Raw genomic sequence first — 21,266 nt, 5'->3', positions numbered from 1 at the left:
TTTGGATTAGAAGCAACTCAAGCAGCCTGTTAACTCTTGAAGCACAATTTTTGTGAATTTCCCTTGTCATCACTTCAGAAACACTCTCTAAATTATGAGCACGTGCATGGTTTTGCATTCCCACTTTCTATTACCCATTGATATCAGAAGCTGAATTAAGTCTGACACTTTAACACTAATGGAAGGGATTACCCCATTGCATTTTGTCTAATCTTAATTTTCTTCTGTTTAACTTCAGAGTTAGCTATTCATTTTGCTTTGGTATTATTGTTTCTGGTTTTTGTTGTCTTGTTTACCACTTCCTTTAACTTTGAATTCCCCCTAGGGGTTGATTAGCAATGTGCAATTTAATGGGGAAAATGACTACTTCCTTGCCTTGCAAGATTTAGAAATGGCAATTATAAAAAGTTCCCATTCCAGCTTTTGCTCTGAAACCAAGTCTTTGAAACAAAACTCATACTGCCTATCTTCAGCAATATTGTTTTGTGAGCTCTTCAGCAAGCCATTTCTTATAAAATTCACAGTAAGGACGACAGTTTTTGCTTTGTGTCCATACAGGGACACAAATTTGCTTTTCAACTCTCAAAAATTCCACATCTTTACAGATTTTAGACTAATTTCAGGCTGCCTGACTGCCACAGTTTGTGTGCTGCCTGATTTGTTACGTTTGCTGCCAAATCCCCTGTTCAACTACGCTTATACGTCCCAGTAGCATTCTTCATGAGGACACATTGCAGGAGACGAGAAACTTTATTCCTTGCATTACCTCAATTACACATGTCCATCCTTAGGTTCTTTACAATCATATAGTATCTGCAGATATACTGATGATCTGCGTACTGGTATATGCAATGTACATTGTTTCTTTTTATAGCATTAATGATACTCAGCTTATCAGATGGAGAACATTTTCCTACTATGATGACATTTTTTAGTGCATCATAATACTTGTGTGTATCTTTCCACTCTCTTCTAAATATCTCTATGTTTTTTGTTTGAATTTCCTGGTATTTTCACATTTCCTTGAGCTTGTTTGCAGTCATGGTTTGAGACTCTCGAGTTTTAAAAAAACATGAGATCTTGTAATATCTTTCAGGCTCTTGAACAGGAGCCGGATCTCAGGGAGCAGGAATGGATGGACTCTCCAAGGAGATGTGGAAGGTTCATCTGCAATAGTTTGGGAACTCCAATAGGACCCAAAGGGATACTGTAAGGATAGTAAGGATTCTAACATTGTATGTTCACTCTCGAGATCTCCATATGACCTAAATGGACCTAAATTTCAAAACAACTTCTACTATATGAAAATGTTAATACGAGAATGCTCTCAGGGAAGGATCTCCAGTCAGTGAATGTACTGCTGAGATAAAGAACACCATCTGGACTAAAGAGCAACCTGTGAGAGATACTAGGCCACTAGATAGTCTCAACTAACTAAACGGACAAGAGTAATGTCCTGTATGTATCACACAGCTACCACACTCAAAAAGCCCCACAGATAGACTGTATCACTTCCAGATAAATCCCTGATGCTTTTGAGATTGACACTGGTCTAGAGAAGGAAAAGAGTAAATAAAATGGGCTAGGGACTAATCTCTGGTTCGCAGGTTGGCAACACAGCAGTTTCTACTCACTTGCCAGAATTTTTTTTGTCCTCAAAATAGTACAGTAACATCTAAAGTGCCTATTGGGAACAGATCCTAGCATATGCTGTTGACTCAAGCCACTCCTGAGAACTGTCTGGGAGATTACTAGGTTGGAGCAGATCAAAACTATGCCAGAGTATGCTAGCAATAAAAACGCATGGATGACTTCTCAGCAGTGCTCGAGCCCTTGCCATTCACTGTTTCACTCACTTGTAAATACACAAGCTAGGTGACCAAGACTAATGCACTGAAGTTGTCTTACTGAAAACAGCAGTACCAAAACTGTCACTGCTTTTCTAACATACAGCATGATTTCTGTATGCCTGCTATGATGCATGTGCTTATACAAGACTCAGCAGGACTCAGCTGCAGTATCGAAGTCAGACTGAGGAGTCTTTAGAAAAGTATTTCTTGGCACAAATTTCACCTCTTTTTGTATAAGCACTAGCTGGGGTCCCAATTTTCACATGTCAAGACAAGTGCTACTTTTCATATGAAGATTTAAGTCATACAGCCTTATGCAGATCTGGCAAGAAACTATAAATGTAAAGACACAAGAACTGATGAAGCTGAGGTTGACAGGGAACATCCTAGCTAGAATATTATCCAGGGAACTGCTGAAGCTGCCGATCTCTGTCATCTTTTCAAAGTCACATGTAGCACAAAAGAGGGCCTTCTTCAGAAATTAATGGCTCCATAGATAAAACAATGGATTAGATCAGTTTCTCAGGAACTCTTTAAGTTCTCTGTCCTCTGCTCTGATAGGTGTTGATTCAAGATCTCTCTGTACTCAGAAGCTCTACAGTTGGATATCCTGGCAGGAGCAGTGGGGGACAGCAGCCAGGCAGACCAACACCTACTCCTTGTTCTCTCCGTTAAGTCAATAAACCTGAAGGAGCATAAAAGTGACTCCTCTGAGAGCAAAACCAGAATGGGATGAAGGGGCCTGAGATTTTTAGAACTGGTCTCCCATATATCAGAACGATGTAGCAGGAAACACTTTCTTTTGATCCCAATTCACAGTTCCTTCATAGCCAGAAGAAATTTCATTACAGGAATTTTCAAACCACTAAACTGGCAAAAAGGCATACAAGCCTTTTTATTCCTTCTTCTCCTTTTATACTTGTTCCATAAAACCATTTCCCACTCTCCAGCTCACGATCTCTCTAAGCAGGAAAGTCCTATCTGCCACACACTTGTCATAACCTAGGTAGGATATGACAAAGTTTCAAATACATCAGTATTTATAAAATTAGAAATGTCAAACTGCAGAAAAGAAAAATAAAAAGGAAAAAAAGGGTGGTGGGGTAAAAATCAGTTTCTACCTTGACTGTTAGGCTCTTAAGCTGCCAGTATTTAACATTAATGTTTCTACTTCAGGCTCATGATTGCTACAGTTCTGCCATTTGTGGATATCAGTGTGAGATTATCTGCCTTTCACCAGCTCAGGCAATCCACTTCTTGATGGATATGATTTTATTTTACCTTTTAATGTTTAAAATGGTGAGAATCCAGCCCTCCAAGCTATCATTACGCTTCTCTTGATTTAAATACAAGAAGTTAGCTCCACTGGTACATTCATCCACAGGAACGTTAGCACTTCCAACTTCATAGACAACCATAAATTATTTCTGTCAACAGCAAATTACTAAACATAGTACAACACTCTATGAAAGACAAAAAGAATGCACACAATCAGCATTTCCCTTTATGACTATGAAAATCTCTAACAGCAGATAAGCCTGAACTAAACATCAATCAAATCTGGACCCCAAACAGGGTACGGCTTATGATATGTCACACATCTGGACTCGACTATCGAAAGCAATCATGCACTTAGGAAATTTGAGGCTGTTATGCAGAGGTTTAACTAGAGTCTTGGCAACTCAATTTGAGACATGAAAGGTATTTGCACTACAGTACCAGGTGCAGTAAAGGAAACTGGTCTTGCAGTTCGATTCCAACACCGCGTCCGCAAACAAAACAAGGCAGCTACGTGTGAGGAACATGGATGGAAATCTCACCTGCCATCCTGAAGTTACGCTGTGGCATTTCGTCACTTCTTGTCACTTTCCTCGGGCTTGGTAAAGCCTTTGCAGAGTCTGAAGCAAAGGCCCATAGCTTCTTCCCGTTTGTAACAGTGGATGCCTGGGTTTTGGCAGGTTGGTTTGCTGTGGGGCACCACTTGTACCCTCGATTTGCCTTCACACATGCGTCCTTGTACTAAAAAAGGAAAATTGCCAGTCATGACGTTATACTATCCACAGGGCAATAGAGTGCACTGCTTGTAAGAGCATTTAATACAGCAAATAATCCTTAAATATCTTGATTTTTTTGACAGTTTAGTCACGTGCTTAGAGTCTGACCGCCAACACAATCTAACAAGAAGAACTATTAAGATAAGTAGAGATGCATTTAAAAAAGTGGGGGTTCTCTTTCCTCTCCTGAGGGTTTATCACCCAGAGCAGGCTGCAGTTCTGATCCTGCAAACTGCTCCCCAGTGCTTGAATGCTCACTCTGGGAAACAAATTCTTTGGCAGGTCCAATCTTTGTTTACTTTCTAGTTTGAATGAAATGAAAGCAGACGTTTAGCAATAAATGCAGCATGATGCTCCTTACCTCATACTCCTTTTCCTCTAATAGATCTGTACCTTAGACTAGTTGAGGATATTCTTTCCCAAAGCAGGCACTGAAAACCACTTAACCGTTTAACTGTGAAACACGTTACCACATCAGGTGTGTGCCGTTGGTGGAGCGGAGACTCCCCGGCCACCCAGCGCTGTTTTGCCTGCTTGTTACTTGCTACAATAAACCTTGATTGGATTATCCCCGGGCTGGCGTACAAATTTTCATCATAACTTATAACAATTTGGTGCCGTGACTCGGATAAGGTTAACTTCGTTTGGAATCTAAACTCTGGGGAGGCGCCCCATCCTTGGATGGCCCCGGAGTGGACGATATCCTTTCCAAGACCCTTACCTCCGAACTCTAAATTTGGCAAGCAGGCAAAAGAACACTGCAGTACCCCATAATTTTCGTGCACGAGGATCCGGACGAAGACTCCAGGTTAAGTGAGTATTGAAAGCGTTTCCCGTTCAGTCGGGGTGGGTTTCCCAAAGTGTGCATAAACGAGACGCTCCCGAGAGGAGCGAAGTGAGTGCGGACCCTCTTGTAGTGCGGTTCTCATTTCCCACGAGGGCATGAGCCACGAACGAGGGGCACGTGTGTGTGTGTGAGAGAGAGGCACTTCGGAAGATGGGGCAGAAGAAAAGCAAGCCTTCTGACTCCATGGTGGGTTCCCCGGGGTGTAGGTCGCCTGGGAAGAGGGATGACTCCATAGGGAATCCTAAGGTCAGTCTCCCTATGATACCGCCAGATAGTCCTTTAGGGTAATGATTGCCCATTGGGATGACTGGCTGCCCAGACAGGGCAAAAGCAGAGAGAAAATGATATATTAATGCATACAGGGGTGGGGTGGTAAACAAATTAGAGGAGATCAGGTATTTCGGCCTGTTTTGGGGACGTTTGACGATTGGATATGTCAAGCCTTAAACATATATGTAAATTCTAAGGAACCCTTGAGTTTAGAAGAGAGTGAATATGCTTATTTATGGATAAAATTAGATACCCAAATCCATGTATTTGCTCTAAGTGAAAAGAACCATAAAAAAAAAAAAAACAAAACTAAAAACCCCGAAGAACTTCCCACACCTCCTCCCCATTATGTTCCCCCTACACTCGCACCTGACCCAACCCCCCCCTTCCTCCTCTTCCCCGACAGCCCCAGCCCCAGACTTAGACCCTCCGAGTTCCCCTGAGGAGAACAGGGGAATAACGAGGAGTCAGACCAGAAAGAAAAGCAGTTAGAAGAAAGATTATACCCCTTGAGAGAAATAGCTATAGGGGGTCCACAGCCTGGCATGGGATTTGTGTCAGTACCTTTGAATTCCGGAGATGTAAGGGAATTCAAGAAGGAGACGGGGAACCTTTTAGAAGGCCCCTTGGGAGTATCCGAAAGGTTGGACCAGTTTTTGGGTCCTAATATATATATACCTGGGAAGAGTTACAGGCAATTTTAAGTATACTATTCACAACAGAGGAAAGGGAAATGATTCGAAGAGCAGGAATGAGAGTTTGGGATCAGCAGCACCAACACGGTCCAGGCGCAGATATTAAATGGCCACTACAGCGGCCAAACTGGGATAACCAAAATGCAGAACATAGAACTCATATGGCAGATCTGCGCATTATAATTGTTCAAGGCATTAAGGAATCTGTTCCTCGAGGACAGAATATTAATAAAGCATTTAGTGAACACCAGAAGAAAGATGAGACCCCCACTAAATGCTTAAAGAAGATTAGGGGGGTCAGGGGATCTATTTGCTGGGGACCCCTAAGAAAACAGAGCCCTTGATAAAATTAAAATTACATCCCCAGCATCAAGAAGTAGAGTTCCTTGTGGACTCTGGGGCAGAGAGATCTAGTGTCCAGTTAGTGCCCCGAAGATGCACACTGTCCTCGGAGAAATTACAAGTAATAGGAGCAAAAAGGGAACCGTTTCAGGTACCACTAATAAAGGGAGTAAAAATAGAAGCTCCATCTCGACTTGGAATAGGATCCTTTTTGTTGGTACCTGAAGCAGAATCTAATTTACTGGGAAGAGATTTAATGATTGAATTGGAAATTAATTTGGAAATAAAAACCAAAGAAATAGCAGTAAAATTGTGTGTCTTGACAACGGAGGATGAAGCTAAAATTAACCCCGAAGTGTGGTACACTCCAGAGTCAGTAGGACGATTAAACATTGCTCCATTTGAAGTCACTATTAAGAACACGGAAATTCCAATTAGAGTCAAACAATATCCCATGGCACAAGAAGGTAGACATGGATTACAGCCTGTAATCGAAAGGTTGTTACAGCAGGGATTATTAGAACCTTGCATGTCACCACACAATACCCCCATTCTGCCCATAGAGAAGTCAGATGGCTCCTATCGCTTAGTTCAAGATTTAAGGGAAGTAAACAAAAGAACTGTTACCAGGTTTCCAGTCGTAGCTAATCCGTATACGTTGTTGAGCCAACTTTCCCCGGAATTGAAGTGGTACAGTGTTATAGACTTGAAAGATGCCTTCTGGGCTTGCCCCTTGAAGGAGGAATGTAGAAATTATTTTGCCTTTGAATGGGAAGATCCAGAAACCCACCGGAAACAACAATTAAGGTGGACTGTACTTCCACAAGGATTTACAGAATCACCAAATTTGTTTGGGCAAGCTCTGGAACAAGTACTAGAAACTTTTGAATCAACCTCAGAGGTAACTTTAGTGCAGTATGTAGATGATCTGTTGTTAGCTGGGGAAGATCAAGAGACTGTTAGAAATGAGAGCATTAGATTATTGAACTTTTTAAGCCTGAAGGGGTTCAAGGTTTCAAAGTCTAAATTACAGTTTACTGAAGAGGAAGTAAAATACTTAGGACACTGGCTGAGTAAGGGAACTAAGAAATTAGATCCTGAACGAGTGAATGGTATCTTATCCCTCCAGGCACCAACAAGCAAGAGACAGATAAGGCAGTTGTTAGGACTTTTAGGGTACTGTAGACAAGGGATTGAAAATTACAGCAACAAAGTGAAGTTTTTGTATCAGAAATTAGTAGGAGTAAGATTAATAAAACGGACTCAGAAGGATGAACAGAGTCTAGAAAGCCTCAAAGCTGACCTTGTAAATGCTCCGGTATTAAGTTTACCCGATACTAAACGACCGTTTTATTTGTTTGTGAATGCAGAAGGAGGAACAGCCTTTGGGGTATTAACCCAAGAATGGGCTGGAAGAAAGAAACCTGTAGGTTATTTTTCCAAATTATTAGATCCAGTTAGTAGGGGATGGCCTACTTGCCTACAAGCTATAGTAGAAGAAACATTTGACTAAATTAATCATTGAAACTAAAATGAACCGGATAAAATGTTTACCATTAGCACTATTAAATGTAAGGACGCAACCCAGAGCAAACACTGGGATCTCTCCTTTTGAAATGTTATAGGGGATGCCCTATGACCTAGAAATGCCGATTGAACACCCAAAGATAGAAGAAAAATTCTTACAGGACTATATCATTAAACTCATGAAGAGACGGCAAGAACTAATAAAGAAGGGACTGATAGTGCAGAGGCCACCATTAGATATTGCAATACACAAAATTATGCCTGGAGATAAGGTATTGATCAAAACTTGGAAAGAATCATCTCTAACTCCCTGTTGGGAGGGACCGTTTCTTGTTCTGCTTACTACAGATCCTGCAGTCCGGACTGCCAAAAGAGCATGGACTCGTGCAAGCAGAATCAAAAGACCAATGCAGAATTCTCACTGGGAGGCGACCAGAGACCCTGACAGCTTGAAAATTAAGTTCCGAAGAAAAGCGGATGAGTGAGACTATCTTTTGTAAAGATCCTCACTGTATATGTTATCCCTTTGTATGTTACAGGTGTAAACTCTGTAGAGAAAAGTGGTGGACACATGGCTCCTATGGGTATTCCCCTCTAGTGGTATTTGCCACGAATGTTATTATTACAAACGGGAATTAACTGAGCAAGCATTACGTGTGGGAGTATCAACCGGGAAAATTACAAAGGACTCCAAAGAGTGGTGGGATATTTTTGCTAAAGGCATAAACCCTGAGAGGTGTTGTCTTTACGCCAACGAGCCGTGTTCAACGAAGGCTGAAATACTGCCAATATCTTGCAGACGAACAGTGGTCAGAGTGGGGTGGGGAGCTTGGAAAGTGAAGGATAAAAACTGGGACGCATATAAGTCAAAGCGAATCAAATATAAAGGAGGTTCCCCTGAAGAATACGACTGCTGCCGAGAAGATGGTACACCTCACTGCTCTAAGCAACAGAGTAGGCAGAGAAGAAGGCAGAGACGTACTGCTGTTCGGATTAAAGTTGATGAACCACCTCCAGAGAAGGCTCACGGAGCCTCTTGACTTATTACTCCCAAACAAAACGTCCTCAGAGCTTCCCCGAAGTCTCCCATCTCTCACCAGGGGTAAAGACAAAAACCAAAATGATTATCAACAACCTCGGAATACCTGTCGCAAGGGTAAGGGTACACCACTTTTCTTGAACTTAAGATTAAGCATTTGGATGATAAGACTGTTACTAATGCTGATAGGGATAACCCAGGGTAAAGGGAACCCCCACCAACCTTATAAATGGACGCTCTATAGGTGGGAGGATCAAATGATATTACAGCAAGTAATTGCTACCGGGGCCCCAAGTTTTAATCAATCGTTATGTCAACTCGTACCCAGAGACCCATGTCTACATAACTTAGGCTTTTAGTTTTGTCCTAGTTCTCATAATGTTAATATTAACCTTTGCACCTTGTATATTGAATAGAATTACTGGATTGATAAAAAATCGATTAGAAGCTGTACACCTAATGTTGATAAGAAGACACTATAAGCACCTAGAAGAAGACGAAATTGTTAAAGAAACTCCCCTTCTCTCCCTAGCTCGAGAAGCTCTTGCCCAGTTTGAGGAACAAAATAAGAAAAACAAAAAGGGGGAATTGTAATAAACTTTGCATAACCAATTTGTTCATCAAACCTGTTGATTGTTAAAATATATTGATCTCTACAACTTAGTAACTAAGCTGCTTTTAACTGTAATAACCACAGTAACAAGTGCAGAAACTAGATATTGAGCTAAGTAAGCAGGATGAGCCAGTCTTGATTACCTTATCATATAGCTCCTCAAGAGCAGTTTTCTGAGAAAATAAGGAACTGGTCCCAGAAACCGGCCAAGGCCGATTCCGTGGCTTGGATAGATAAACTTGAGGGAGTGTCCCCTTGGAACTAATCGTAATACCTCTCGGAACTAATTGTAATACCTCTTGGAATTAATTTTAATGCAAAGCGGGAATAGGTCATGCATATGTATAGGCGTACCTGCAACTCCCATACATATGTAACACTTAACTGTTTAACTGTCAAACACGTGACCACATCAGGTGTGTGCCGTTGGTGGAGCGGAGACTCCCCGGCCACCCAGCGCTGTTTTGCCTGCTTGTTGCTTGCTACAATAAACCTGGATTGGTTTATCCCCGGGCTGGCATACAAATTTTCGTCGTAACTTATAACAAAGACGCAGCGTGCCTTGTGGCAGGATCACCATCGCAAGTGTATCGCTTGCATTCATCTCCATCTTAATCTGCCGGCTGGCACTTGCTCCCTCCAGGCTGTAGCCGGGATAAAAGCGATGCAGTTTACAAGAAGCACAGCACCGTGTGAGCCCGCTGTGTATTTATAAAAACGGCTACAAATACTAAAGCTCTGCAGGGACCGCTGACCCACACAGAGGCTGTGTTTTCTGAAGAGGGAGTCTGTGTGAAACCCACAAACCCAGGACTGCGACCCCCCTCACCCTGCCCCTTCTCTCCTTCCCTCAGCCGGGCCCGGCTCCCACACCCCCACGCCCGCCCAAGGGCCTCGCTCGCCTCACGGGCAGCCCCAGCCCTCACCTCAGCCGGGCCGCAGCTGGAGCAGAGACTGCAGAGACCAACATGGCCGCCCGGCAGCCCCGTGCCCCAGGACTACAGCTCCCAGCATGCCCCGGGAACCACCAGGGCCCCCGGCAGCCCCGTGCCCCAGGACTACAGCTCCCAGCATGCCCCGGGGCGCTCCTTCCTGCTGCCTGACCCTGCAGGGACACCGGCCCCGGCCCGGCCCCGGCCCCCGCAGGCCTCATGGCCGCCTGCCTGGGGGAGGACGAGGGCGAGGGCGAGGATGAGGACAAGGAGGAGGGGAAGGACAAAGGGGCAGGACGATGAAGCCCCGTGGGGCAGGAACCTGTGAGTCAGGTTCCCTTCTGCACTCAGCATGAAAGGCCTTGTGAGATATTGTCCTGACACAAAGAACCCCAAACATTCATGAAATGCAAATCAGACCCATACCTCCAATCCCACATGTAATGAGGTAAGAGAGATTTTACAATAGCCAATATATTTTCAGCCTCTATCTCAAGATAAGATGATAGCTTTTTCACAGACTTTGAGCAATACAAAAACCAGGACTAAAAACACCCTACCAAACACCACAAGATCCAAGATAAAAATCACAATTTTTGCTGGGTAACATCAACACCACCTTTTTTCTTTCCTTCTTGAAAGACTTCCATTCTTCTACCGATTTTATTATTTTCCCGTGAAACAAAAGTGTTCTAGATGCTTGTCTTATAAAAAGGCTTTAGTGAATAACTCTAGTTTTAAAGACTACAACCAAATGATCTTTTTCTTCTTTCCTGCTGAGATTCCTGACTTTTGTCAGCCTCTGGATTTCATCTCTACTGCAGGAGAACAATAAAAAACGTCTTGCTTATGAGTTTTTAAAATGTGAAATGCAAGTACAAGATGAATAGAATTTTGAACACACACTATTACACTATGAGCGATTACCCACAAAAAGTAGGGAACACATACAAATGCTTAGGCGTTTAAGATGATTGCTACCCCTGTCTCACAAAGCCGTTTTTTTCCTGCTGCTTTATTCCACATTCCCTTGGTTGTAAGTTAGTTCGGTGCATCCTTCTTTGCACTGTAGCTGTTTTCTTCCTTCAGAAATGAAGGGAAAAAACCTATGTATGTTCTTTCTGTTTATCCATCGGTAACATACCTATAGCTCCTCTGCTAATTTTTTTTAAACTTTTTGTGCCTTGAATTCACTTAAAGTGTATATTCCATATAAACCCCATTTTCCCTTTATAAACTATAAATAACTGCTATATCAAATCTTGTTGACTGGGTATATGGATTTCTGATATTTTGGTTTATGAAACAAAAGCAGCCACCTGAAAACTTCACAGTGTTTCATGTCTAATTGCCTGAGTTATTTAACTGTCACCTCACTTCACTTGCTTCAGGAATGATACGTGAGGATGTACTTACTGATTAAAATGACAATTAAGGTAGGTTACCATCACATATCTGTACGAAACTTTGAACATGCTGTGTTTCTCAGCTTTTACAAATGCTGCTATATTTACATGCAACATAGCTGAAATTTGACCATGAAAAATGTATCCCTCACACATAACAATACAAAGTGTTGAGTGAGGCACATTAAAACAAAGATGTGTTCACCTAATTCTAACGTCTTTATAGTTTAAAAATCACCTACTAAAAAGCTATGAATGTTTTGCCTGTGAATACAAGAATTAGCTGCTTTTTTTTCCTCCAAAGAAAGCAACAGGCCTGCCTGCCAGTTTCCCGGCAATTGCAGTTGGTATTTGAACAAGCTTTCTCCTTCTGAATACAAAAGAACAATTAACTTGAAATCTAGAAGTGAGACTAGAGTAAGGGGGTATATACCCACTACAATCTATTGCAAAGCCATCTGCAAGGTTCCACATGAGATGATTGTTTTGTACAGAACAAAAAATAAATAAACAAAAAAGCACACGCAGCATTCACTTCACCTCCAGACTTCTAAGTGAAAAGATGTATGTAACCTGGGATGCAGTGAACTATCTAAGGGAAATCGGGCCTGATAATCAACCTCTTTCATGTTTGTCTTACAAAAGCAAGGCTTATCTTTCTATTTGTTTGACAGACCCCAATTAGAATGAGTCCCGATTTTAACATGAGTTCTGCAGAACAAAACTCCAGGTAGTTGGGTGTTTGTATTGCAATTCTCACTCCAGATCAGCCCTCTTCTATTTATTGAGGAGCAGGTGCTGAGAGAGAAAGCAAAATGTATTGCCTTGTTTGGAACAACAACATCATCCTTAACAATGATGTACCTTCATGAGTAAATTGACTCATGTGGGTAACTTCTAACTTGGCTGCATAATTATGCAAGCAACTTCATGGGATTAGTGGCATAAGTAAGTGCTCACTAGAGTAACAAAAAGGGCTTCATACATTAACATTGTTTTTCTTTCCCTTCAATGTAAGGCTCCTGTAACTTGTCATGCAACACAACAGCAAGCAAACATCAAGAAAAAAAAACAAAACAAACAGAAAACCCCAAATATGGGCTAACTTAACAGAGCATGCAGGCAGTAAAACTTCTTACTCAGAATCATCCTGGCAAGACGGCCATTCTGTAGGATGAGCTAGCATGAACTGTCCAAAGAGTAACCGCAGTGTGCACTGTTGCTATCCTAGCAGGAACTCTGCTGCACACAGTGAATTTTTCCTGCTGGAAAATGTCAGTTGTATCCCAAAACATGGTGTTTTCATTTTGTTTTTTTCCTTCATGGATGTGTAAGTACTTTACCAAAAAAACCTGTACTCAGTAGTTTATCGTATTTAGTTCACATCCCACATTTCTCATGTCGTTAGAGCTTATGGGACTGTTATTTACTCACAAAAGCCTACTGAAGTGATGTTAACCTGTACACTGTAGTGCATTGCTTCTACTTCTGAAGACAAAGTCCAAATAAAAGGCAGGAATGCCCTTCATTGCAGAGGAAAAAATACAGCTGCCACAGTGATTCCTTCTGTTGCTCCTGATGCTGTATATATTAACATCAACATCTGCTGACATTGGCAAAGAGCAACATGGAACTAGACTTACCATCAAGAAATCATGTTTTTGTGTGATAAATAGGCAGCAGCAGCTGTTTTTACAGCTGGGAGATTTCATCTAACTGCGGGACCAGACACAGTCACTTCTTGGACATTCCAGATTGTCTTGAACAGTGCTAGAATGAACAGAGAACAGAAAGAAATGCTGAAATTGCAACTTTTCTTATGGTAAGTTGCAGTAGTATTGGCATTCTTCTGAGTCTTCTTCCACGTGCTGCCCAATTCTTTTTTTGTGTGCTGTACTATGAGAATGTCTTCAAGGCACCTTGATAAAGGACATGCTCAGGACTACACTTCTCTCAGATTCTGTGCTTGACTGCTTCCTCTGTGTTCCCGACCAGTTAAGTTCTCAAGGTTATACCCCAGCTTCATCCCACTGGCCCAGAATAGGAGAACCACAAATTACAGTAACTTTTCTGGGTATGACGGGAACAGGCAGCCCCACGCTCACCGTGCAGCTCATCTCCACACATTTTCTTGACACGCTTTTCTGACTGCAGCACCATGAGCGCTTGGAAAGCCTCTCCTGCTTGTTTTGCCTGCCAACAAACCACTTCAAAGACTTCAGCCCTCTGTTGTCTGCTCACATGCTACCCCACGGGATGGCCACGTGCTTGTACCTGTAATGCACTCACAGAAGAGGATCGAGAGGGCTGTGAAAGTGGTACCAGCTGCAGGTGAAATGACTTATGTAAGGGATTTTTCTATTTGGAGAAGATCATAAAACAATAATATTTTGGGCTACCAATAAAAAGACAGTTTTGTGATAAAATAGGAAGTTTTAGGCTCCCTTCCTCCCTCCAAACAGTGAGCAGCAGCCTCTAGACAGGAGCATGGAATAGTCCTGACCAGAGTCAGCATTGCATCACATGGACCTGGTCTAAAATAGCTCTAACAAAATCCCAGCCTCAGAGGAGAAAGCAGCAGCAGCAGCAAAGATAAATCCTGTGATTATAACCAGAGTGAGGTTGTAAAGTCAGTATCTCTCTTCAGGAAAGTGACCATTAAGACTATGGCTTCAGTTTCTGTCCTGGGGCCTTTTCAAGCTGGTTAGGTCATTGTTTTAGAAGTTTGAGGTTTATTCAGGAAGAGATCAATTCACGAATGGATCATATATTTTAGCTGATCAAGAGAATAAGTGGCACATGGCTATGTCTGTTAGTGTGTGAGCCCATGTCCGTAGAAGCCCCGTCGACAGCTTCACCAAGATTACCTTCTCACAAGGCCATTCTTCAATGACCTTCAGACGGTTCAAAATACACAGCCTATCTTAATGCCACTATCCAGGAGAGGATGTTTGTCCCAGCTAGTGTTGCATGGTCTGAGAGCTGTCTTTCTCAGGGACGAATCGTCTAGGGTGAAAGTGGTTTTCGTCTTAATGAGGGCAGAGCAAAAGTGTGATGCTGCACAGACTCTCCCTCTCGTGGGGAGGGAGGTCCATATTGGTGTCTGGGTCCAGACCATGACATTCCCTTTCTCTTGCAGTGTGAAGTGTTGAGGCACACAGAGCAATGCAGAAAGCACAAAACACCAAGTTACCGTTACCAAGTTGGAAACTGTATCTGCACCCTATCAGCATGGTCATCTTCTTTCTCACTGTCCCATGCCAAGAGAGAGCCTCCCCAATTTGACCACTGCTTTGGCTAGAGAAAACCCACACAATTCTAATCCTCATCGCAGTGGCACAGGGAGATGTGCATGAAGGGCGGGAATGGGAAGGGTGCTACATAGACAAGCAAGGGGAATCCAGGGATAGCCACACACTTGTGACTAAGACACAGTGGCTTAGGGAAATGCACAGTTCTGGGGCATGAAGGTCCTAGCAAGAAAGACTGCAGAAGTCCCAAGCCCTTCCCCTCTGCTCTGTCGAGCCCTGGGCTCCCCAGTGCCAGGCAGAGACGGCCACATTGGAAAGAACTCTCCCCCCAGTGCCCCTCCCACTTTCCGTTGGGCTTAGAATGTTGGTCGTTGGGCTTAGAATGTTGGTCGTTGGGCTTAGAATGTTGGTCGTTGGGCTTAGAATGTTGGTCGCTGGGCTCGGAATGTTGGTCGCTGGGCTCGGAATGTTGGTCAGTTGGAGCCCACGGCCGCCAGAGACAGCAGCACGGAGCTGTGCTGGCACGCAGGAGCGCTGGGAGGAGGCAGGATCTGACCGAGCGGCACCGAACCGGCACCGGCACCTCGCCTCCCATCCCCGCTGTCGCCGACTGGCCCGCGTCCTCGGTCCACGGCGAGGGTCCTCCTCTCCCGGGCAGGATGGGCCAGGCCAACTGCTGCTGCGGCTCCAGGTGAGCTCTCCCTGTGCCTCGGGGGCACGGCCGGGACCCGCGGTGGCAGCGGCCTTTCTCATGCCCGCCGCTCTCTGCTCTGCAGGGAGGCTCTCGCCGACGCCGAGGCGGTGCTGAGCGCGGACGTGCGGCTGACCCGGGGCCGCAAGAGGAGCGAGAGACGCCTTCTCCTCCTCCAGGAGGAACTGGTGATCGCCAAGTTGCAGTAAGACCCTCAGAGCCCAGCTGCCTTTCCCCCAGCCCTGGCCCTGGCCCCAGCCCCGGGACACCCCGGCCCCAGCCCCAGGCCCCGGCCCCTTGGTGCTGGATGCGCCCATCGATGTCTGTCCCAAGGGCAGGTGGGGGACAGGGCTCGGCCCGGGGGGACCCCGAGGAGGACACCCCCAGCTCACCGCCTGCCTCTCCTCTCTGCTCTCTGCAGACGCGGCACCAGCCTGCGCCCACAGCTCCGCCTGGCCCTGGACCAGCTGTGGGTGCTGAGCGGCGGAAAGGAGGCGGCGGGGGACGAGGAAGAGGAGGAAGGCGGCGATGAGGACAGGACCTCCATCCTCCTCGTCTGGCCCAGCGGCTCCTGCATCGCCACTTTCGGGTGAGTGCCACGGCCAGGCGGGAGACGTTCCCAAGCACACCCGCACCATCGTGAGAACGGCCTCTGCCCTGCGTCCAGAGCCTGGGCAGGGATCGAGCAGCACGCCGGCAGGGAGGGTTGGGGGCATGGGCAGGTCCCGCATCCCCTTTGGGTCCCCAGAAGGGGAGGGTGAAAGCAGCTGCTCTGGCAGGACACGGGGAGCCAGGGCTCGGGCAGCGCCTCTGTCCTGCCCCACGGGGCTTCGTCCCGCTCCGGCGTCCTTCCCCACGGGGCAGGGCTGCGCAGGCGCCCGCCTCTGCCCACGGGCTGGGGGGCAGCGGGGCCTGACGCTGGTTCTCCTCTCTTTCTGCAGCTCCCGGGCGCTGAAGGAGCTGTGGGTGGGCACGCTGCTGGGGTAAGCCGCGGGGATGCTGCAAGTGCAGCCGGACGGGGGAACGCAGCTCCTCAGCTGGGGAGAGGTGCCCCCGTGGCTGCCGGCAGCTCTCGCTCGGGCAGAGCTGCCGCAGGAGGGAGAAGAGGCGGCTTGGGGCTCAGCCAGCTCTCTCCCTGTCCCTTCCCGGTGCACAGGACACCAGAAGGAGCCAAGAGAGCCCGGGTGACGCCTGTCCCGTCCATCAGGCTCCTGGAGAAGGAGCTGGGCCGCCGCCACGCCGTGAGTGCCTGCCCGGTCTGGGCTCTGCCCCCGAGCCCTGGTCCTCCAGCCGAGCGAGCGGCAGAGGCATCGCTGCTCACCTGCCTCCGCTCCTTCTCTCTTGCCCAGTGGAGGACATTCAGCGCCGGGAGCCTGGAGAGGCTGATGGAGGGCCAGGCCGAGGTGAGAAGGGCTGCCTTTCGCCCGCCTCTGGCTGTGCCGGCACGTGCGGCCAGTGGGGTGAGGGATGGAGGGAAGGGTGGTGCCGCTCGGGGAGCGGAGAGGGTTGGGGAGCCGCCGGGAATGCCGGCACATCCTGGCCGGCGGTGCTGGGGGGAAACCTGCCCTGTGGGGCAGAGAGCCCGGGAGGGCAGAGGGTCCCAGCTCTGCCACGCTCAGGCTGCCGGTGCCGGCTGGCAGCTCGCCGGCGGCCCTTTGCGCCGCGGGGCTGCTCTCTGAGCGCAGCCTGGTTCTTGCAGGCTGGTCCCAAGCAAGGGCCTCCGACGGTCCCGCCGAGCAGCGGAGGGGGACTTTGCCACGCACCGGGTGAGTTTCGGGAAGAACGGTAAGCTCCTGCAAGCGCTGGAGCTGTGCTCACTTGTCCCTCGAGTGTCGCCATGCAGGTTGGGCAGCCCGAGGCAGGATGTCACCTCCAGGAGGAAGGAAGGACGGACACCCGCTGGGCAGCGGCCGCTGGACGTGGTTCTGCGGGGACACGGAGCCTCTGCTGCTGCCCACAGCTTGGAGGAGGACAGGGCGAGGGCTGGGCCAGGCTCTCCTCTCCTGGTGGCGTGCCGGCTCTCAGGAGCCTCCCAACTGGAGCTGCTGAGCCGGAGCTCGGAGGTCCAGCTGCTGGCTCCCTGCCCGTCCTGCTGCACCGCTCAGCACCACGCTGCGGGCAGGGCAGGCCCCGGGAGCGCTGGCCCGGCGGTCTCCGTTGACAGGCTCTTGCTCGGCTTTCCTTTGCAGCAGGAGGGAGCAGCAGCAGGAGGAGGAAGAGGAGGGGGCTGCCCTGGCCCTTTGCTCATCGGAGGACCCCGGCCGCTGCCCAGGCGCCAGGGCAGGTGGGCTCTGGCTGCAGCAGGGCGCTCTTTGGCCAGCCCCTGGCAGCCCTCTGCGGGGAGGACGGCTCCCTGCCCCGGCCCATCCAGGTAAGCCAGCCTGGCCGGGGGGGTCCCCAGCCCTCCAGATGCTCCCTAGAGGCGGTGGGAGCCCTCCCTCCGGCTGCTCCACAGGGCGTCCCCAGGAGCTGCGGGGATGGTGGCTTGGGCTCTTCACCCCCAGCAAGGAGCTCGCTCTGGGGCAGTGCTCTGGCCACCGCTGTTGGAAGGCAGCTCCTCAGCCAAGCAACTGTCCTCCTGCCTCTCCTGCAGGAGCTGCTGGCTGTCCTGCGCCGGGAAGGACCGTCGACGGAGGGGATATTCCGCAGAGCCGCCGGCGGGACCGAACTTCGGGAGCTGCGGGAGGCCCTGGACCGCGGCGCACGCGTCGACCTGGGAAGCCAGCCTGCGCTCCTGCTGGCCGCCGTCTTGAAGGTGAGCGCTTCTGACCTGCGCCTGGAGGAGCTCCTGGCCGGCCTGGAAACTTCAAAGGCTCACCCGGAGCCCTTGGCATTGTAGGACTTCCTCCGAAGCATCCCCGACAAGCTGCTCGTCAACAACCTCTACGAGGACTGGATGCAAGCCATGGAGAGGACCGGCAAGGAGGAGAAGCTCTCCGAGCTGAAAGCGTAAGTGCGGGCAGCAGCCCGCCTTTTGAGCAGGGACGGGTAGAGGCCTGGGACTTGCCTGCAAAGGGACGGTCTCCTTAAAAAGCTGCGTCTTCTGGCAGCTTGCTGTTGCTGGGGTGGGCTTAGGTTTCGGGGAAAGGGCATGGAGAGGGAGCCTTCCCTTGCCTGGGCTTGGGGGAAATCAGGAGCTGGGAAGGAACGCCGTGCTTCCTTCCTGAGCTGCAGGAGCACCGACCGCTGGCTGAGAGCACCTGGGAAGCTGCACAACTCAGCTGCTGGCTCCCCCCTGCCTTGGGCAAGCCTGGGGGATGGCTGTGGGCAACATCTGCTCTATTAACGTTGAGTTCCCGTTCCCTCAGGGTGGCCAAGAAGTTGCCTGCAGCCAACCTCCTCCTCCTCAAGCGGCTACTCTCGCTGCTCCAGCACATCGGCCACAGCGCAGCCACCAGCAGGATGACCACCAGCAACCTGGCCATCTGCCTTGGGCCAAACCTGCTGAGCCCACCCAACGAGGACCTGCTCCCGCTCCAGGCCATGCTGGAGGTGACCGAGAAGGTGCGCTGTGTTGGCAAGCCGGCTGCAGCCTTGCCGGCCCATCCGAGCTTGGCTGCTCAGAGGTCCCTGGCTGCCTCCTCCCTTGAGCAAATGCCGGTGGGGTGGCTGCCTGCAAAGGCAGCCCCGCAGCCACAGCCGTCTGTGCAGAGGCAAGGGTCGGGAGTGGGAAAGGCTGCTTGGGACAACTTCAGGCAGCTGGGTTGAGACCAAGGCTTTGATTTGTGCAGGTGAACACGCTGGTGGAGTTTATGATTGAATATTGCAGTGACATCTTTGGGGAGGAGGTGGCTGGCCGCTCCTGTCCATCAGCCGGCGAGTCGCCAGCCCCCATGGACGGAGCCACAGGTATGAGGAACTGAGGGCTGTCCCAGGCTGGGGCTCGGGATACCAGAAACCTCAACGTCAAGAAGAAAACCGGTGTAGGGCTTGGGGTGGGTTTTGCTTTAGGCGTGCCTTACTTCCAAGGCGTCACTGCTGCACATGGTTTTGCTTTCTAGACCTGCCTTTGGAAGAGCAAAGTGGCCCTGCAGGCAGAGGAGACCAGGGCCACCAGGCAGAAGCCATTCTGCATGCATCCCCCTCTCTGGACATCCTCAAAGGAGCTGGGGGAGACACGGTGGCAGAGTCCAAAACGACAGAGGTATGTCAGCTCTGCTCCACAAGCACCGTGACAGCGTCTCTCAGGTAGGAGGGTAGTTTCTGAGGAGGCCAAGTAGCTGCTGGGCCTCCTCCGGCCAGCCGATGGCTTGTGTGTTTGGGGTTGTTCCTCCTCCTCCCCCCCGGAATCGTACATTGTACAGAAAACTGGGAAGGTCCTTTCTCAAATGCATTAGGCATGTGCTTAATCCATCCAAATACCTACAAAAAGACAGCGGGGAGTAGCTGTCAACTTGAGAGGGCTTTTGCTCAGATCCTACTTCATCACAGTTTCATCAAGTGTGTTTTGGGGCGGGTGGACTGTGCAAAATGTGGATGATGCAAAGCAGCATCTTCCCCAGAGAGCTAAGGTGGCAATCTGGCAAGCAGTCCCTTACTACTCCAGGCCGTCCCTTGCCACCCCTTAACTCCAACATTTCTGGTTTAGGCACCTCCAGCTTTGCCTCCAGCCACCCTCGAGAGCACGGCAGAGCCCCTGCTACGTCCGCAACAACTGGGCAGCCTTTCAGAGGAAAGAAGGTAAAACAAGTCACTTTTGCTTAAAATCAGAACTGTGTCCGCTGCATCATGGCCTTACCTATCTAAGCACACTGTGGGATGGAAAGGTTTGCAGGCTCTCCCCAGGACAAGGAAAAGAGAAGAAACCGACGGAGGAAAGAGGCCTGGGGAGAGGAGGGTGAAAGCTGTGCCGAAAACAAGAGGAGGAAGAGAGAAAACAGATTGGGGGATCGCAAACGGAAAAGATGCAGGAAGGTCCGGCAGGTCAAGAAGCCCAGGTGTGTACCAGGCTCTGCTGCCCATCCAACTCTCAGCACTGCTCTAAGTCAGGCCAACCCGCTGGCAAGGCACGGCGAGGGATGGTGCTGCGCAGGGTCTGGCAAGAACCCCGTGGCCGCTCCCCAGGGGCTCCCCATCGAGCCCTGCTGCGTGGCACAGGGGCCCTGTGCATCTCTGCGCGCGCACAGCTCTCTAAGGGCATTCCCCGTGGGGATAAGGCGCCAGAGCCCTCCCCTCGGCAATGCCAGCCGTAGCTCGCTCTCTTCTGGGCTATGAGCAATTCCTCGTCAACGGTGTTCCCCAGAGAGAGGGCAACCAAACCCTGCCTCTTCCTGGCGCTGTGCATTCAGCAGCGCTCTCTGACTCTGTCCTTGTAGGTGCCGTTTTCCTGTTACTGGCTGAACCCCTGTGAGCCCTGGGCCCGCCCCCCACCGCAGTTAATGTTCTCAATAAAACGGTTTTTCTCTCTTCTGACTGTGTCCGCCATCGGCTGTTCTGGAGCGGGCAGCTGCTGTTTGAGGATGACCCCTCGGGGAGGAGTTTGGGATTGTGCCTTGTCCCAGCATCCTTGCCGGCGCGCATGAGGGCTGGGTTCAGGTGCTTTAGGAGTGAAAGCAAGGCACAGAGTTGCACAGGAGGGTGGAGGTTGGAAGGGAGCTGTGGAGGTCGTCCAAGCCCTCTGCTCAAGCAGGCTCCCTTAGAGCAGGTTGCCCAGGACCACGTCCTGGTGCGTTTGGGCTACCTCGGAGGAGCAGCCCCATGAGCTCCGAGCGAGGGCAAGATGTAGGCAGACACGGTGGCCAGGAAGGGC

At 49.0% G+C, this 21,266-nt stretch overlaps 2 protein-coding genes across 2 annotated transcripts in view; one reads left to right on the top strand and one right to left on the bottom strand.

The window, feature by feature from the left end:
- The window catches only part of LOC142027823 (maestro heat-like repeat-containing protein family member 2B), a 36,182-nt gene extending 25,967 nt beyond the window's left edge, over positions 1 to 10,215 (bottom strand). Inside the window, exons 1-2 of the mRNA XM_075022025.1 lie at positions 10,164 to 10,215; positions 3,671 to 3,869 (exon numbers count right to left, since the gene is read on the bottom strand). The gene's annotated coding sequence lies outside the window, so the exon portion shown is untranslated. The remainder of the gene's footprint in view (positions 1 to 3,670; positions 3,870 to 10,163) is intronic.
- A 5,830-nt stretch (positions 10,216 to 16,045) lies between these two features.
- LOC142027822 (T-cell activation Rho GTPase-activating protein-like) lies at positions 16,046 to 20,867 on the top strand. Its single transcript, XM_075022023.1, has 7 exons — positions 16,046 to 16,156; positions 17,790 to 17,888; positions 18,111 to 18,272; positions 18,357 to 18,466; positions 18,826 to 19,021; positions 19,249 to 19,366; positions 20,833 to 20,867. Exons 1-7 carry the CDS (start codon positions 16,046 to 16,048, stop codon positions 20,865 to 20,867), a joined length of 831 nt encoding a protein of 276 aa, XP_074878124.1.
- The last annotated feature ends 399 nt before the right edge of the window (positions 20,868 to 21,266 follow it).

This window comes from Buteo buteo, unplaced genomic scaffold, assembly GCF_964188355.1.
Source record: "Buteo buteo unplaced genomic scaffold, bButBut1.hap1.1 HAP1_SCAFFOLD_59, whole genome shotgun sequence".
In the NCBI taxonomy this organism is placed as follows: domain Eukaryota; kingdom Metazoa; phylum Chordata; class Aves; order Accipitriformes; family Accipitridae; genus Buteo; species Buteo buteo.
The sequence above is the reverse complement of the archived record's forward strand: the minus strand, read 5'-3'. Positions and strand labels throughout refer to the sequence as shown.

Excerpts from the sequence above, each read along its gene's own strand:
- LOC142027822 (XM_075022023.1), top strand. The coding sequence starts at position 16,046 with ATGAGGACAGGACCTCCATCCTCCTCGTCTGGCCCAGCGGCTCCTGCA. Across the intron at positions 16,157-17,789 it reads CCAAGCACACCCGCACCATC|GCGCCAGGGCAGGTGGGCTC; the intron begins GTGAGAACGGCC and ends GCCGCTGCCCAG. Across the intron at positions 18,273-18,356 it reads TGCTGGCCGCCGTCTTGAAG|GACTTCCTCCGAAGCATCCC; the intron begins GTGAGCGCTTCT and ends TTGGCATTGTAG.